Source organism: Anas platyrhynchos, chromosome 2, assembly GCF_047663525.1.
Source record: "Anas platyrhynchos isolate ZD024472 breed Pekin duck chromosome 2, IASCAAS_PekinDuck_T2T, whole genome shotgun sequence".
NCBI classification, from domain to species: Eukaryota; Metazoa; Chordata; class Aves; order Anseriformes; family Anatidae; genus Anas; species Anas platyrhynchos.
This window is the reverse complement of record NC_092588.1, coordinates 65,045,781-65,065,085: the sequence shown is the minus strand read 5'-3', so window position 1 is coordinate 65,065,085 and position 19,305 is coordinate 65,045,781. Positions and strand designations below refer to the sequence as shown.

Below are 19,305 nucleotides of genomic sequence, written 5' to 3'. Positions count from 1 at the left end.
ATTCCTTACCTGTTTTCAAAGGCAGATTACCTTTTTGCACAATTATGGCTGACATACTTCTCCAATGCAGTCCTCTTCTTATTCCTTCCACCCTTATTCCTTACTATATTTTCCTTCAATAAAGTCTCCACAAATTTACAACATCGTACCTTTCACCCTACATTCCTCTAAACTCCTAACCGTAATAGACAGTTCCTACTTAAGAAAAATGCTTCCCTTCCTAGCTAATTCGATGGTTACTTTACACGCGTATTTTTAAAAAGGTTTAACTTCAGAAAGTTATTGTGACATTTTTAATGGGTTTATTTAACCCAAAGAAACAAAAAAGCCAAACCAACAGTTTTCAGTGGCTGCTACCTCGTACAGCTCAGCTGCTCTACTGGCTGCTGTTGGCACCTTGGAGCCTTTCCTCAGGTGGCTGAGTCAATCTCAGACTCAGCTGCCAAACCTGAGGCAAGCTGAGAGATAGCAAGGGCATCACTCCTTTCACTGCCACTGCTGCCTTTATTTGTCACTATACCCACTTCTATCCCTATTTTTGCTGAACTCCACCAAAACCAGTACAGTGAGAAGGAGAAAGGCGGAATTTTTAGATGCGTAGAGAATTATTTGAAATCACTCCCCTGCATTGGAGTTCCAAGATCTGGATTCTGCCTGCATTAAGTACCCCCTGACTCACAATGACTTTAACCAGTGGTCAAGTAATGGACTTGTGAGATTTCAGACAGACAAAAATAGTATCAGAGGTTTCTGGTTACTTATACTTTAATTGCTCAATTAAATATATATATATATAAAGCAAAAATTACTGTACTAATCCTTTCAAACATAAAAGTTAAAAAAAACAACAACAACAACCAAACATATTTTGAAGATCTGCTAGTGTTACTATTCAGAAAACCCAGACAACATCAGTTAAATGGTTTTATTCTCAAAACAACGGATCAACAATATAAAATACTTTAATACTATTTATGTTTAAATATCAGTGACAGATTATGCAGTTCCTTAAATAAAGTGCTATTTTTACAAATAGGTATTTTGTGTTTACTTTTACTGCTGTTCTAACTTCTTAATATTGAGTAGATAAAGTGTATTTTAGTTACTGAAGAACGCAGCATTGCTTTTCCTTTAGACTCCTCCTCATGAAGCCATTGTATTTTCAACTTGGACTCTTTTGGCTATATTCAGCCAACAGAGGCATATTCAGCTATGTATTTCTCCATGTAGAAGCTCTCATTCATGGTGATTTTCATTCCTTCTTCCGTGCTCCCGTTCTTCTTGACTGTGCCCACATAGGCTTCCTATGGGTTCTTCAGCTATAGGCACTAAAAAGTAGGATGAAAACATGAATCTTATATGGCCATTCGTTCTTCCTGCTTTTCTTTGTTCTTCTCAAATCCAAACCAATGAAGCCTTGAACAATTCAACTTGTAAGCTGAACTGCAGAAGCAATCTTTTTATTACTTCCTTTGATGCTTTGTGGCATTGGAATTATAAACGATATTACTTCAGACAGTTCTGTATAGGTGCAGTTAGGACTAACGTTTCAAATTTTCATTTCTATACTGGGATTGAATCAGCAAGATCCCAGACTTCACCGTAAGAACAAAATCCTTTTTTTTTCCAGTAGCTACCTCTTAGTAGCAACAGCTTCTTGTGGTTTTATAGAGCAGCCAGGTGCTGTAAAAGAAAAAAAATAAGAATAAAATCTGATTACCTACAGCCAGCAAGACTCACAGCTTTACTCAAAGAAGACAGACTAATTCCACAATTACCACAAACAGGTTCATATTTCTTTATCTTGTTATATCAGACTCCAAAAACTTGACCCTGTAATTCACTTTACTCATCCTAAGCCCTTTCCTGTACGGAGAACATATGAAAAATCAAAACCAGGGCGAAAAGGTCATCTGCTGCCATTAACCTTTCCAGTATCTCTCTTTTCTCCGTGTGTACCTTTCCATTTGCAAGTCTATACTGGTTTTGCTCTTATGTCTTACTCTGCAATCTCTCTACTTCTCTCCTCTGGATAATTTCTATTTGATATTTATGACTCTGAATTCAGAAGTGGAAAGCAAATACATAAATCGCTCCCCACTCTCTTCTACTTTTTTGTCACATCTTTGTAAATACCTATATATTTATCTGCAGATATGTATGTGTAAGTATGTATCAATATGCAACATAAAATATTAGGTAAAGTGAAACTGCAAGATCAGAATTACTGCAAAAAAATAATATTAATCACAGATTGAATGGCACCATATTCCTTTTTCATCATAGGCATAGTTTTTCTTCATCTCACCGGCATCTGCAGAACATTCAACTTATTCTTCCAGTACCTACATCCTCCCTTTGTTCAGTGCCACTACCCAACGTCAGGGTATTCCCTTTAATTCCTGCCTGCTATGAGAACAGCATTACATTTTTTTTTCCCCCTTGGAAACTACCAAAGTATCAAAAACTCCATGATGTTCACACTTGCAATTAGTTCATATCAGCAGAATTTCTTGAAGGTTACCAATTACTTTCCCCTAAAAAAGACACAAAGGCAACATTCTCTGTGCAAGTTCTGTTTTGCCTGTTCAGAATAGGGAGAACTGCAGTGCTCCAAATCCTTACAGCTTACGGGTCCAGTAGCCACTGCATTACTTACAGGTAGAGCAGTCATTTGTCTTATGCAGTTCAGGCAATGATTTAAATAAGGAGCTCTCACAGCCTGGACATGCAGCCTAACCTCGTATCATTGGCAGCAGCTAAGTCTCAATATCCTTCTGACAGAAAACAAATATATGTCAATGCCTATTGTTTTCTGCAAAGGAGAATCATCTCACTGCCAGCCCCAGGGGTGACACAGAACCTGACATACAAAGTAATCTCTCTTCCCACAGTGAACCTTACTATAATTGAAGTAGCTCAGCTGCCAAAACCCAACATACAGTTGACAACTTTTCTACTAGTTCTTGTGGCGACTATCATAGAGTTCAGAAGCAATGACCTCAGAAGGAGCTGCTCAACCAGAAGGTAGCTGAGGATACAACCAACTAGTAATTGAGTTTGAACTGCCAAAAAATATCAAGAAACTGCAGAATCTTCTCTAAACAAACCTGTTGTGTGAAATTAGTTACATGATCAAGCCTTTACTTCTGATGGTATTGCTTTTACTACTTCTGCTTATTGTTTGTTTTTTTTTTTTTATTCTTCTAATGCTTTCTTAGAAGTGTAAATGTAAATAATTACTGCTCTTCTCTTTTCCATCCCAGAAATGTTCACATAGACATTTTTATTTTTCTGCTGCCTGACGTCTTGAAGAAGGTCTGATGAGCTCCTAACCCAGTGGCAGCAGTAGAGGTGCTGAGTCCAGGCTTTGGGAATGGGGTGTTTTCTGGGGAACTGCAGCTAACTGGAAAAATGAAGCTGCTGATGTGGGAAGGGTGGGGAAGTTGTACAGAGTCATGAGTTTGGTGATGGTAGTCAGTCTGCAGACTTCCCAGAATTATAAGCTACATCCCTAGAAAGTGAGAAATTAAGTTTCTTTTCTCCTGCTTTTTCATTTCTGAGCCTTATGGGTACGTTCAAATCTCATTTCATTACCTTCTTTACATCCCTAAAGGCTGGAAACTTCATAAAGGCAAAGCTATACTTGCAGCCAATTCATTTTAGGTACTGAGCTTTTAAAATTACTCAACATACTGAGGAAATCACAGTAATAAGTATGAAACAGTGACACTGACACAGTTGGAAGAGCAGGATATTATTATCCTATGAGCTACATCTGGCTTTCTGAAAGTGAGAATCATCAGGTGGCTTTCTTGCTAATGGTGTTCATACACAAAGTGCCCAGAAAGGCTCCTAGGAAGACTTCTTAAGAAACTGGTGGTTATGGACCATGCAAAAAGCATAAAAATTTCACATATTTTTCAAACACATCAGATAAGGCAGCCTGTTACAGATGCCACGATGCCATCCAATGATTAGAGTGTAATAAAAGCTAGGAAATTACGTTCACATCAGAAAAGGTAAATGTATACACAATGGAAAAGCTTGGGAAGGTTTCCATTTCAGAACCCTTCTTTATGTGGGACTCACTCCAAGGTATCTTAACCTGAAGTATTGGTTAAACAAAAGCACAAAGCAAGTAACAACAAATCTCTTAAGCCAAAGGTTCTAGAGGGACTCAGTGGTTAAGCAGCTGAACTGCTGAGTTCCAAATGCAGGTTCTTGTTTAAATTGCCAGGTAAATGAGAATTGATGCTCATCTTTCTAAGGGTTCTAGTGGATCCAGGGAAACCTCGACCACAGACATGACAGTAGTAAGAGGCAGATTAGTATGAACTATGACAAAGAATTGAAATAGTGAACATTTGAAATTTTGTGGAAAAGAATTGCCTCATCAACCTAATGGAATTCTTTGAAGGTACCAACAACCTCATAGACAAAAGAGATCCACTTGATGCATGGATTTTTATTTCACAAGGCCAAAGGTTGGTTCTTAAGACAATGAAGAAGCCACAGAGTAAAAACATATCTTGCATGGATAACTAACAGGTTAGAAAGTGCTGAGGAATTTTTGAAACAGCAAGGAGGCCATGACGTGCTGCACCTGAGCAAGCCAAGCTACCAGGATGACTACGAGGAGTTGCCATAACGATGTTCCCTTATCACCCAATCGAAGAATTAAAAATATTGTTGCCAGCAGCTGGCTTCAAGGACAAGATCTACGTGACTGCTAATCACAAGGGGGTTGTTTTCTTGCAGGTGTTTTGTCTGAGTTTATTTATTTTCAACCAATAATCTTGTGTGAGACACTATCCACCCCTGCTAGATTTGCTATAAAAGTCAGGCTATTCGGGTAATAAAGAGAGAGCATGATCTGACCATATTGGTGTATGTCATGACTTTGGCTGTTCTTCCTGCAACAAGAAAGCAGAGGACAGAAGGTGGGAGTAAATAGTAATTTTCCATGGTGGAAAGATTCGCCAGTAGCATTTCACAGAGATCTGCACGAGGACTCAGGATATTCGACATATGACTTGGAAAAAGGCAGGTAGACTCAAGCGACAAATTTTCTTAAGTTATCCATGTAAATAAAAACAAAGGCAAAAAGAAAACTGGAAAAAGGACTTCATGAGACATCATTGACCAGACAATGTGGCAGACAAAACTTGATAAAAATGAACTAGTATGAAGCAAGGCATATCATATAAAATGATAATCTCTGAGCTCACACTCAGTAGATGATCTGGGTTGTAACAAACAGTTCCAATAAGGACCAATTCAGTCTTCTATTGTAGCCAAAAAAGGCCAAGTACTAGAAAAAAACAGGAAAGGGCAAGAGAACTGAAAGCAGAGAAGACAGCTGAAAAACAATGACTGTATCATGTGTAAATTAATGGCATGCCTACATCTTGAATGTTTTATGGTATCTTCAAGTCTGAAAGGATATAGTAGGAAATGAAATGAGGATAGAACAACTATAGCAAAGGGAATGCTTAAGCAGCCTATGAAAGTCTTCAATCTGAAAAAAAAAAAGAAATATATGACTGAAGAATAATGTCAGATATCTGAAAAACCATCAGTGGCATGGAGGCAGTGAAGAGGAAACAAGTTGTCTACTGTATCTTCTGATCTGGTAGGATGAACAAAAGACACGGCAAGTTCAAAACAAATGAAAGCAAGCAGCTCTCAACACAAATGTCAAATAAGACCAGATGAAATAGCCAAACACAGCTGTATGAATCTTGGATCTGATTCAGTACAGCTGCTCATATGTTCTAAAATATTACACATTTCTGGAAATCACTTCAAGTTCCAGAAATTGCATAAGGGTCCCGTTGCTACTTTTTACAATAAAAAGCAGCTTACCTGGTGCAGAAACTTCATTAATCTATATGCACTTTTCCTCTTCCTCCTTTGTTAGTGCTCCTGTTGCTGTCTCTCAGCCAAATCTACTTCATGAAGCTCTCACACACAAAAACCCACAAGCTAGATCTCTGATGAGCCTCCTTGCAGCATCTTGTCAATTGGTCTGCAGGAGCAAGTGTTGCCTCAATTCATACAAAAGGATGTTCTAACCAGCTCTGGACCACCATTACTTTTTTTTAGCTGTCTTCAAGGCACCAACAAGTTGCTTGGAGACACTTTACATCTGTATGTTTCTTCAGCTCTTGAGTAATTCCAGTTCCCTGCAGCATGTTACCAAACCCCAAATATCAGCTTCTGCTCACCCAGCAGTACCTACAGAAGAGGCTCTTCAAGTCTGGGATGTTATCAAGAAACATCCAGAAGTTCCCACACAAGGATGACTGCTCCGAGAATGGGAAGTAAGCTGCACTATGCATACAGTGACACCTGACAGTGGCTTTCAGCCAAGCAGACTACAGAGAAAAAGTAGCCTAACTACCCCAGCAATGCCCAGTTTTCACCAAGACAGCAGTGAGACCTACTGTTTGCACCTGCTTTCACAGATCTAGTGACATTCAGCTGATTGAGACTGGAACGACTGGGACTGACACTCATTATTTAGGCATACCAAAGCATACAATTGCTCAAATGTTATTTACCATAACCACTAAATGAGTGGAGCAATTGTGTGCGTGAATGCAAACCTCAAAATAAGCAGCTGAAGGAAAGTAAGAAGTACCTAAGAAGGTAAATTTCTCAAGGCCATTCAATGGCTTTCTTGTTCCTCCCCAAACACAGATCCAGAAATGCTGGTAGGAATGATCTTCAGTAACAGATGTAGATCTATCTGCCTTTGACTCAGGTGGTTGCTAGGGCAGGTTTAAGGCTTTTATATCTAGGTGTGACTGTAGTAAATGTATTCACTCATTGCGGGTCAGGAACACCTTTCTATACATTTTGATAATAGATCTAGATTTTGATTATGGATACTACATTTTAAAATGCAGCTTCTTCTCCAACAGTGGCTAGCAATTAACACTGATGGTTGGAATAGATGTATTACTGTATTGTATTACTATATGTATTTCTATATTATACTATAGATATATTACTATAGGTAATCATATAAAAATATTACATATAAAAATAAATATATACACCCATAAATACATAATTAAGATAGCCATTTAAGCCAGTATACTAAATTGCAAACCTCAATCTTATTGAATATACTTGATTATACCAAGGAAAACTGTCTTATATGAACAGTATGCAAAAACAAACTACGTATCATACAGAAACTCACCTCCCACTGCTGCCCTTCATCATATACTATAGTTTGCTACACTTATATCCATTTTCTGTGTTCAGTAGTAATAAATGCAGAACAAATATCTTGTTCTCCTTTCAGATAATGCTGATGTGTGCATAAAATCTTTCAGATACTTCTTTACCTTGAAATCTTCTCTACAGTCTCAGCAAAAGAGATGGACATGCATCAATCATTAACCCAGATAGTGGTTCCCTAGCTCGTTTGTCACATTCTGTCCTCTAGCAATTATTAATTAGAAGCACTCATATATTGTTCAATTAATGCCAGGTGCTACTTACTTTGGGAATGACCAGGAGGTCGTGTGTTACTAACACTACTCTCAAAGGAAGAGTGGAAGTTGTGTATAGTTTCTTGTAAAATCTGTCTCTCTCGTCCCTGTGAAAATAAAATAAATTAAAATGAAGTATTTCTGTTTTACAAATTAATTTATCATGAGTTCATAAAAAGATATGAAAATATGCGTTTCTATGCCCAGAGAGTCACAGTGCACTACGAGGAAGAACAACAAATCCTTACCTCCCAGATATGTAGAAAGCCTTGTAGTCATCTTCCTGAAACTGCCAGACAGCAGTAGAAGCATTTTCAGGATATTCTCTATGCCTATAAAGCATGGAACATCACCCACCTCCTCAAGTTTTTTTGTTTTGTTTTGTTTTTCAGTCTTATCACCTGCTGCTTTTAATTTTAACTTGATGGAATTATCTTTATGTTTTGTTTATTTGAGTTTCCAGTATCATGGAGAGAAAATGAACCTTGAAACTTAAAAAGCAGCTGAGCAGTGTCAGCAGGTGTAATTGAAGAGATGCTCCAGTCCATAATCTCTCTCTGATGCAAATATTCCTTACTCTACACTATTCCTCAAATTACTAACTGTGAATATAAAATTAAATGGCTTCAAAAATATAAGGAATCAGATAAGTGCTACTTATATAGTCACAAAAAAAAAAATCAAAAAGGAGACCTTTTTCATTATATTCTTTTTAGTGACACTGAAATCAACATTCACTAACTGTAACAGGACCAATGTTCATGTTAGAGTTAGCTTCTCATATGATTGTCAATACTCTGCAAAAGAACTGTACAATTACTGAACTAGGAAAGAGTTAGTAAAAGAACAGGGAGTACCACAAAGTAATGTGCTTTCAACTAACCAAATACATTAAATGTTTTGTTTGGAAAACATTTGTTTAGCTTTTCTATCTAACATCTGCAACTGAATTTTCAAATATATGTTGAATTAACAACACAAACAAACCTTGAATTAGTTTACTAAGCACAGTACTTCAAAACGAACCTTTCCTGCATTCAGTTCAGAAATAGCTGCCAGAATTTGCTGCCTTGATCCATCAGTTTTAATACCCAGCTCTTTCAGATCGCCATCAGTAAGAGTAAGGAAAGCTTCCATATCCACCTGCATATGAAGAAGCAAAAAATAGTACTTATCTAAGCACCGATTCGTTATTGAAGGACAGATTTTTTTTTTTAGTAAGTTGTATAAACTCACTGGAAACACTGTGGAACAAAAATGTTTAATGAATTACCAGCACCAAATGGTACCCACTTTTCCACTGTGCTCTTAGGTTTTAAATCAGCTGTTAATAATTCAGCTAATTACGATAATACAATAACAGATTTTAAACATTCCTAGATTATATTGTTTTTAGAAAAGCACAGTCAATACAAAATATAGTCTCCAAAAAAAAAAATCCTCTCCTTACTGTAGCAGTTAGTTGGATAAGTCAACAGTTTTTCTCTCTACTTTTTAAAAGCATTTTTCAATTTTCAGAGTCTTATGTGTACTTTTCCAGTGTCTCCTGAGGAAAACTTAGGGTTTGTTCATATATGAGTTTATGCTATATCGAAACATCCATAAAGTTGTGATAAAAACAAACATCTGAAACTTCATATTGATACAAACTTCACACACAGAAGTGTTTCTACAAAATGATTTCTTCCCTAACACTCAGGGGAAGGATAATAAGCCCAGTGCATTGTGAAGCAGCTAAAGAATTTGTTATACGGTGCTGAATCCTGAACTCCACAGCAGTGGCAATCTATTACATGTCTATTCACTGCCCTCTGCCTTCAAACAACCAAACATACAGGTATTACTCATATCTGATAATGCCTTAAACACTGTAATGAATTATTTTTACTTATTTTCAGTAATGTGTCTTCTAATTCCATCCTTCAGGCAAGTCACTGTCATGGGTCTCATCTACAGTGATGCTTAGCTTTCCCAAAAATCTCCTGCTTATTCACAGCAGATAAGAGAAAGCAGCCATCTCAGTGACTCGCACCCTGCTGCTCTCCATCTGCAAGGAAGGTTCCCGCTGTGATTCCAGGAATGATACAGTGTGTCCTATAAAATCTTTATGCCCATTGGATACAGACAGAAAGAGAGAAATCAGGATGTAAAAAAAAAAAAAAAAAAAAAAGGGAGAAAAAATTGAAGCATCGATCTATAACAAAATTGTAAATTCGCTGTAAAGAACACTGATACTTGCAGTTTCCTGGAGAACTCCAGAAATACCACTTGATCCATGTTTCAAGGTCCTTCAGCCAAAAATTGTTGTACAACTTCAAAGTTGATAATTTGGATCACAATTCTAATGCAATGCGTATTGCACCATACTTTCCTAAAACGGTTTTGTTTTTTTTTAATTACCTCTTGTTCCTCAAAAATAGGTTGATATTTCTCAAGTGACAATTTTTTAAGGATGCCAGTCAGCTCATCTGCAAAAACAAAACAAGGGTCAGAAAAGATCAATTTTAGTTGAGATCACTAACTAACTGCTAAGGGCATATTATTAAATGATATATTTCACACAATGACACATGACAGCAAAAGTCCGATCACATTTACTCTGGATCAGAAGTAAAAATATTGTTGTGTTCTCACCTACTTCAATATACTGTAATTCTATCTAATTGTACCTTGCTAGGATAAAATTCTTTTTTTGCATCCTTTTTTCTTCTTCCTCATAAAAAGGATCTTAAATAAATGTACACATGAAACTTACGCATTTTCATGTCTAAAATGTAGGTGCTTGGCCCCAGATGGCTGACCCAGATCACACAGTCTATACAGAAAACTCCTCAAGCAGGCACTGAACTGAATTTCTGTATCATGATCCAGGAAGGCAAGATGTAATGCAAGCAACTACCCAGTCACTCGTTCAAAACCCTGATATAACAAGGGTATATCCAAACTTCTTCGCCTCAAGTACCTGGCATCCAGTATTAAACACAGATAGCTTTAGTCCAGCTAAGATGAAGCTTGGCCAGAATTTAAGTTCCATAAGCTTACTTTCCCAGGATAACAGCACTGGATATTGGGTTTCCTCTCAAAGAGCACGGAAATTAGAAGTTGGAGAACCTGATAGCAATTCTTAACACACATTTAAAATGTCATTAGACAGTCAAAAGACAACTGCAGTTTTAGAACAACCCACCGTTAACTCTCTTAATTATACAGTACCTCTCTCACTTCAGGATCCTGTTTATTTTTATCACTTTGCTGTCACAATTGACTAAAATTTCCCCCTCACCCCTGACAGTATCACCAGTGATCAACTGAATGAGAGAATCAAAGTCAAAATGAAGAACGTGAATGAAAACATTACAGCATAAAACAATATTAAATATACTCTATATAAACTCACATTTATTGTAAAGATAATCACCATTCCACTCCCAATTTTGCTTTTGTTTATTTCACTTCTTTGACTTTTGACTGTCCTATTTCTTTCACCCCCAGTAGAAACATGAAAGAGAATTTCACTCTCTAAGCTTCTCAAAAGACATCAGGTATCTTGAGATGAACACATTTTTCTGTTCAGCATTCTGGAAGCCTCCTTGTTCACACAGAAAAGCTCACAGAAAACTGAAGTGATAACTCCAGCTGAGTCTTATTTTTGCTAGAGTTTGGCTTTTTACCTCAAGGCCAATTTGTTTGGTATGCTTAACATGATTTGTAAGGGTTGACATGGTTTCAGGCTAAAAGCTTTAGCACCCTAACTGAGGTTAGTCCATGGGAAAAGATAGCCAGCTGTAAAAATGCAGTGAGAGAACTTCACACAGCTTGATGAAAAATACCATCTTAAAGAAACAAAATAAAAGTTAGATTAGAAGCCCTCAGATATATTATCAACTTTTTTTCTTCTTAGCTTGGCTACCCTTCTCACTTTTCAGCACACTGGTGTGCTTAAATTTTAGGCTGGAAGAAAATTCCAGTATCTTTAAAACCTAGAGACTTGCTGTCATAAATAATATCACAGAGTGGCCAGTCACTTTCTTCTATTCCGGGAGCAACTGGAAGAAGCCTTCTACTGAAACAACAATGGTGACCATCTACCACAACTGCTGGGCTGAGGCTGAAACCCTAATGGAGGGGCCACAACCTCCCCAGGCAGAAGCTTACACCCAAACAGACCTCAAGAGGAGCAGAAGAGCTGCCCTCAATTGCAGGGACCATTTAGTAGGTAAGGAACTGTCTTGAAGGTCGCACACAGAGAGTGGTGGCCAACTCTATGTCCAAATGGAGGCCGGTGACGAGTGGTGTCCCTCAGAGGGTCTGTCCTGGAACTGGTATTGTTTAATATCTTTATGAACAACAGACAGTGGGATCGAGTGCACGCTCTGCAGGTTTGCAGATGACACCAAGCTGTGTGATGCAGTCGATACAACAGAAGGCAGGGATGCCACCCAAAGGGACTTGCACAAACTTCAGAAGTCAGTCCACATGAACCTAATGAGGTTCAACAAGTCTATGCAAGGTGCTGCACCTGGGTTGGGGCAATCCCAGATGTGAGCACAGACTGGGAGAACTCACTGAGAGAAGCTCTCCAGAGAAGGACTTGGGGGTTCTGGAGGATGAAAAGCTCAACATCAGCCAGCTGTGAGTGCTTGCAGCCAAGAAGGCCAACTCTCGTAACCAGGGGGTTGGAAATAGCTAATCTTTAAGGTCCCTTCCAACCCAAACAACTCTACAATTCTTTGATAAACAAACTGTAATTCTAATACTTTTCACTAACTTAGACAACGTTTTTAACTGTAGGCCTTTCAGGATTTCTTTTTCTCTTTCCCTCTTCCTGTATTATACACTAAGTTTGAACAACCCCAGAATCCTCTCCTTTATTTATTTTTTTTTTTATATATATCCTGCACTGCATAATGTGTCACTTCTGCTTTTTCACAAAATCTTTGCTTTACTTATCCTATACCCATACCTACTCTCCCTACCTACGTCTTTATAAAGGTTCTGGGAGCTTTGCCACATTACTCCTTTTTAGCAACTATTAGTACTATTCTACAGGAGTAGGGTAAGATTACCTTTCTCCAAGTTTTCACAGCCTCCTTTTACTCTCACATGGTTTCTTTCATGATTCTCTACATCACTGGTTCTCAGAATAGGGAAAAGCTGTTGATGGTCCACCAACTGATTGCCTAAAAAGAAACCATGCGCACTTCTGAACCACGCTGCCTACTGGTCCTTCACAGTGATAACCAGAGAAAATGAATTAGAAAATTAATTTAAATTTTCTTGAAATAAAAAGAAATTTAACATTGCATAACTTACTCTACTGATAACTGCTGGGCTTCTGACTTGTTGCTCCTAAATAAACTCACAGTAAGAAAAGCCCTTGAATTAAAGGACCACTCAAGTATGAAAGTCACAAGCACAGTGAACCCCAAACTACTTAGGCTCCTGACAATCTATACTTCTGCTACAGAGGAAACTCACTGTATCGCGGCACTAGCAGTGTAGTCATAAAGCCCTGCTTCTCAAGGGGAGAGTGTAACAGCTGATAGGTTGGAGAATTCCCCTTCTTATCCAAGAACCAGTTCTCTTCCCTTTATATATTTCTAAACTGACAACTCTTATGTTATCAAGCCATCATTATAAAATGGCACTAAAATGTGAAAGGATTTTCTCCAGCAGTCAGTACAATATGTTACAGCTAAGCCATGATAAGAGGACAGAAAGTGGGTCAAATACCACCTCCTTTTAGTGTCAACTACAAGGAAGTACAGTGCCAGTACAAAGTTAAAATAAACGAAAATAAAAATCAATCCTGACACTTGCAAAAACAAGCAAAACCCACCAGAAATAGGAAAAGTGCCTCTTGCAGAAACTAGATAAAAGGTACCCACATTTCTTATTTAAAAGATTCTGAGTCATGTTATTTTTCTCGCTTTTTTGAAATGTTTACAGGGGGAAAAAAAAAAAATGAAGTAATTGATATCCTGTTTCCAATATGGTAAGAGGACTTTTTAAAATAAATGTAATTTAGATCTAAAATTTCAAATTAAAAGGCAGCAATCTCACTGGAAAAGTAGTGACCTAAAATGAAAGGTCAAAATAAGGCTACGTTTTGCAATTCAAAAAAAAAGATAAAAAGCAATACAGCTTTTAAAAGCAGATACGTGTACCTATGAATTGTTACGAAACAAAATTGTATTTCTGTAACGATGTGCTTCACCGAATTCATTAAAAATATATTTTCACTTCAAATTTGGAGAATGTACATTTTCTACCCTTAGTAAAGAGTGGAAAATCAGGATTTAAGCCACTAAGAGGGAGAGGGGAGAGAAAGGATGTGCTGTAAGAGTGGCCTACCTACATGCTCTATGCTAGCTTTGAGATGGTAATTATCTCCCTCTAACTGGAAGAGATCACAGCTTTTGGAAGATAAATAGACACAGCTACTGCTGGAATGTCAATCCCAAATCAGAAAACACTGAGGTATTTTTTCCTAGAAAGAAAACAACTCTCACTCTCATGCTGATAAACAATAATCCAGTACAATTACAGCTTTAAACACTATGTGCTCTTGATAAATGTAATTACAGAGACCTACTCACCATCTTCTGTAATAGTACCACTGCTGGAACCGTTGCTCTTGGCCTGTCTGTGAGAAGAAGAGAGAGACGACTCCACGTTGTGAACCTTAGGAGACGGGGAGGGCGATGGGGAAGGCGTGAGAGTTGGTGATGTGCTTTTAGATGTAGATGAAGTCCCAGATGGAGGTCTTTTGTTCATCTCCAGTTTTTGCTATAGTTAATGATATAATAATTTCATGAATAAAAAAGTAGAAAAAAGGTGTTTACCTATATATGATGCTTCAATATTATTTATGATTCATATTATTTCTGCAGAGCACATATTCACAACTAGAAGTATCTGCTTGATCTATATTGAAATAATTGGAGTAATACTGACGTATCCTAAGTCAGTCCCTAGGAGAGTTAGTCCCTCAAACTCATTAAGGCAAACACATGCATTAAGGCTGCAATTTTGGAATAAGAAAATTATTTTACATAAAACAATTCCATATATAAGCATTACAACTACTCCGTATAAAAGCTGAAGTTATTTTGACTCAGGTCAACAGAACAGAGGTCTTTTTCATTGAGAAATCAAATAAACTCTCAATTAAAGCTTCTCAAAGTATATCAGATGATATTTTAAAGTAACACTTCATGTTAGATTAACAGAAATAAGTAGCAAGCATAAACCAAGTTTTAGGTGCACTTAAACACCTTGCTTCACTGGAATGAAAGTTTCCAATCAATACTTAAACTTGATATTACCCAACATCAGTTAAATGATTCCAGATTTATTAATATTTTACAAATACTTAATTAATGTGGAGGCATGGAAATGGGAAAATTAGTGAATTATAAATGAGTTTAAAAAAAACAAAACACACACCAAACATATGTAGGTACATCAGTCTTTTCAAAGAACAGTTAATGTAACTCACATCCTAAATTCCTAGATCTACCTACCACTTCAAACATTTTGATGTTTGCACTATATGACCTAAAGAGAAGTCTACGTGATTTTCTCCTGGATTCTTGAATTCAGAGTTTAACTTAAAATACTTTTGTCAGTCAGGATGCTATAAGATAGACATAAGAAAAACACTGAGGTAGGTAACAAGGAAAGAAGGAGAGAGAGTCTGTGATTCCTGGCTCTCTTAAGTTTTGCTACTGTGCTGTGGCATAAAGGGAGCATTTCTAGTTAATCAAGGAGATGCAGATTAAAAAGATAAAACTAATTTAAGTCTGTAGCATTCTTCCATTACTCTGTCCTACACCATAATGCACTATGTCCTCAGTCCCTGCATTTGACTAGAAGCACGATACAGATTTGAGAGGTTTCTGCAGAACACTGTGAGCTCATTCTTATGTTTTGTCCCTTGATACATTCCCAAATTTCTCTGTAGTCTACTATTTTACATTCGTGTTTTAAAATGTTCTTCCTTCTTTGGTGCATTGCCTGCGTTTATGTAAATTAAATCACTCTGTAAATTGTTACTCAGCCTTTTGCTTCTCTTCTTTAAGGCTTGTACAGTCTATACCCTCATGAACAGCTTTTGCAAATGGAGCAGTGTAACATCACAGCACTTTTTAAATCAGTTATTTCTAAGTTTAGACAGCATGATCTTAACGGGAGGGCTCAAGCATTTCCACGATGGATATGGGTGCTAAATTTCCAGCACTTAAGATGTTTATTATAACCAAAAAGTAGCTTGCTTAAGCTCTTGCAGCCAGTGTGGATCCCTGTGCAATTGCATACTGCCAACAGAGAACTCTTGTTCGTGTATCATGTCTGATGATTTTCTGGACATCTATACTGAGTTTTTTTTTTTTTTAATCAATGGGTAGACTGAACTTCATCTAGACATCTCAGCAAAAAGCACTGAAAGAATTGTTGCCTTTCCAACACACAGGCATCAATTTTATTTAAAAAAAATTTCAATAGTATGATGAACTGCCTTCCCAGAAGATGATTTATAGGGCATCACTGCTCTCTACTTCTCTATCCCCTATTATCTAATGTCTTCTACTGTGAGTGGGAATAGTAATTAGCTTCTTACTGGCAGCATTGCTGTAATAACAGGTCCTAAGATCTGCAGCTCAAAAGTTACAGGAACAGGTATTATCTCTTAATAGGCTAGCTAATATAATCAGGGGAAAAAAAAAATGTAGTAACGTTTTTTGGGCATACCAACTTTCTGAAATTATTTCCAAGCTAAAATGAGCTGAGAGCAACTGCTGGGAGTTTAATTAGAAATATATTGGTCAGACCACCTCTGAAAGGAAAAGCACATGGTACCTGTTCAGTAGAGGAGACTTTAGGGAGCGAAAAGGATAATGAAGTAGCTTTGTCTACAGGAAGGAAAAAGACAGATCATTTATAACCTGGGGAGCAGTTATGTGGGTAGAAGGGAGAAAAGATTATGAGTCCATAGCTTCTGGGGTCCAGCAGAGTTGTAGCTCCCAATCTCATCTTTGAAAAGTGACTTGTAGTCTCTTTAGAATCAGGGCTGACAGATCAGAGATGAAGTGACTGTTCATGAAAACCATTCTGATGCCAGCAGTTGCACACTTTTCTTTTTCTGACCATTGTTTGCCAGAAATTTCACTTATTAAATCACTAAACTATTTTGTAACTTCATTTATCATCAAATTTAATTTATTAAATATATATTTTGTTTATTGTTGCCATATAAGACATCACAGAATGAGATAGCAAAGGTAGTAATTTTGTATTATGGCCATTTTTGTTTCTTGAGGCACAACTCTAAGAAGAATTTCACAAACAAATGCAAAGAACACAAAACAAAATAAAGGGTTGTTTAGAGATTCCATAACCAAAAAAAAAAAAAGAGAAATTTTGCTCTTGGTCATGTATACTACCATTTGCAGAATACCAGAATTTAGAACTAAAACCCTCAGTCGTGCTTTCTTCCTCTTGCTCTCTGAAATTTAAACTTGCCCTATGTTAATCAACAGACAGATTTCATGACAGTGAAACCCACATCTCCTGTAACGATGCTACTCTCTAATTTGTCTCTGTGAAGAGTAAAGATTTTTGATCTTTACCCTTTAAAGTTTTGCACTATACAGCTGTTAGCTTCAAAGTACACACACAAAAAAAAATAAACGGGCAGGTCATGAGGGCAAAGCCATTTCAGGAAATTCACAGGAAATTCAGCACAGATAATGCAGCCTGCATTCGTGAGCAAAACCTGGCTTTGGTTATGAAAACTGAATGCTCATACTGTTTGAAAATAACACCTCATGGATGAATACATGCATACTTTTGGGGTGGACAGATCCCAGTACACACAATCTCACGTTCTTCACTCAGGTTGTGCCTTTGGAGGGAAACTAGCTATACCATTTCAAAAGAAAGCTCAGGATTAAATAACATGTAAAAATGCTGGACTCAGTCAGGGCCATAGGAAGAAGTCATAAGAAACATAGTACACATTTACCCTAAGTATTACATTTATTGCTTTTAAAAGAGCGTGAAAATAATAATAAACCAAAATCATATTTTATTATGTCTGACCTTTCGAGAATTTGTAATGAGAAGGAAGGTTTGTAGAGCTGAAAAGTTTCCACTACTGTAGCAGCTTATTCATTCATTTTAGGCTGTGCAATGTCGTGCAGTTGTATTTATGAATCACCAATGACTGAGGAATGGCCTATTAAAATAAATCAATTTAGAAGTAGAAAAAATTGCATTCATCTGTACCTTTACTACATGTCCATTGCCAACAGTTTGAGCACACTGCAAATCAGACTGGGTGGATGAAGGAGTTGGCTGGACTGGACTATTCTGTTGGCTGGGCTTCTGTTCAGGTAAGCCTGCTGCTTTTCTTCTCTGGGCTGCGATTTGAGACAAAACATTATCTGCACTGCCACCTAAGGAAAAAAGAATCCAAACACAGCGTCAAGGAGACCATCATTTTTAAAAGTCTGTTAATCCTCAATTTGCCTTTCTTCACCACTCATTTCCTCTTCAAAACAGACTGCACTAAATAAGAGAACATAAATACATGTAAGAACAGCAAGGCTCAGATCTGTTCAGCAACTGTCAGCAAATGAGACAAGATTCAACCAGGAGCCAGTCTTGCCTATACAAGCACGTACATAGTTGACTTTCATACTCTTGGATATATTTCATGAATTGCCTCACCGTATCTCTTTACAGAGACAATACAATGGCAGATACAATGTTTACCCCTTGTTTTTTAATTAAAAAATATTTTTAATTTAAACAAAAAAGCAAGCAACACATGTAAGCTCCATGAAATACACACAGCAATGAACACGTATATGCCTAATTCACCACTGGTGGACTCAGTAAAATCAACAAGGTTTCTCTGAGACAGGGGTTAATGTGTGAGATGTGAGGTTTTTGTTCCCTTACATATCCCTTACATACAAGGTTTTGTTCCCTTTGTATCCAAACTTCAGTCCTGTTCCAACAGTTCATAGAAGTTTTGATTATGCAGCAGTACAAGCCCTCAAAAGAGGTTTAATTTCTTCTACGATCATGAGAAATACCTTTTTTTTTTTTTTGCGTGAACTCAAGTGACTTTTGTATTAAAAACAAGGGAAGCACGGTACCTGATCTGTTATGCAGTTCTCCTCCGTGCCTGTTAATTCCTGCAATGTTGTTGGATCCACCAGAAGAATGGGGAGAATGGTTGAAGTTGTTGGAATTTGAAGGAGATGCAGGTCTTCTTGCAAATGCTGGTAATTTGACTGGCCTTGTACCTTTGCTAACAGACATCTGAAAAATAAAAATAATTTTTATCTTTCTTACTTGAGCAAAACAACAAAAAAAATTCAATGACTATTTACTGTAAGTTCAGAAACTTTCTCTGTAAAATAATCTTATCTTACATTTACAAATACATTTATAAAAACATATATAATGTATTGAATATATGTAGTTATATAAATGCATGTAACATTGAATATATATCATGTCATTCATTGAAGATATAAAAAAGAAGATTAATTCTCCTTAACCTTTGGCCAACATAAAATGTGCGTACGTGCAATGCACCTGAGAAACAGTATAGGAAATATTATGAACAGTGGCAAAAAAAATCACATGTAAAGCTTCTTTCATGCAGAATCCTTTTTTTTGTTTGTTCCTCCTATTTTACAGAACAGATTTACTACATTTCTCTCCTTTCTCCTACACATTCCCCTACATTCCCTACAGAGGGATCCATGGCTAGTTCTCCTCT

General features: G+C 37.1%; 1 protein-coding gene across 3 annotated transcripts in view; it reads right to left on the bottom strand.

Annotated features, from left to right (window-relative positions):
• Positions 1-911: 911 nt before the first annotated feature.
• Positions 912-19,305, bottom strand: part of ANKS6 (ankyrin repeat and sterile alpha motif domain containing 6) — a 44,521-nt gene continuing 26,127 nt past the window's right edge. Inside the window, exons 10-17 of one of the 3 annotated variants that reach the window (XM_038174996.2) lie at positions 18,674-18,839; positions 17,796-17,965; positions 14,108-14,297; positions 12,575-12,688; positions 9,909-9,976; positions 8,535-8,651; positions 7,519-7,615; positions 912-1,683 (exon numbers count right to left, since the gene is read on the bottom strand). In XM_038174996.2, the coding sequence (XP_038030924.2) occupies positions 1,634-1,683; positions 7,519-7,615; positions 8,535-8,651; positions 9,909-9,976; positions 12,575-12,688; positions 14,108-14,297; positions 17,796-17,965; positions 18,674-18,839 (972 nt within the window). In that variant the 3' untranslated portion in view covers positions 912-1,633. Of the gene's footprint in view, positions 1,684-6,028; positions 6,189-7,518; positions 7,616-8,534; positions 8,652-9,908; positions 9,977-12,574; positions 12,689-14,107; positions 14,298-17,795; positions 17,966-18,673; positions 18,840-19,305 lie in introns of those variants that run through there. The other 2 variants (XM_072034870.1, XM_072034871.1) reach the window with 2 other exon arrangements.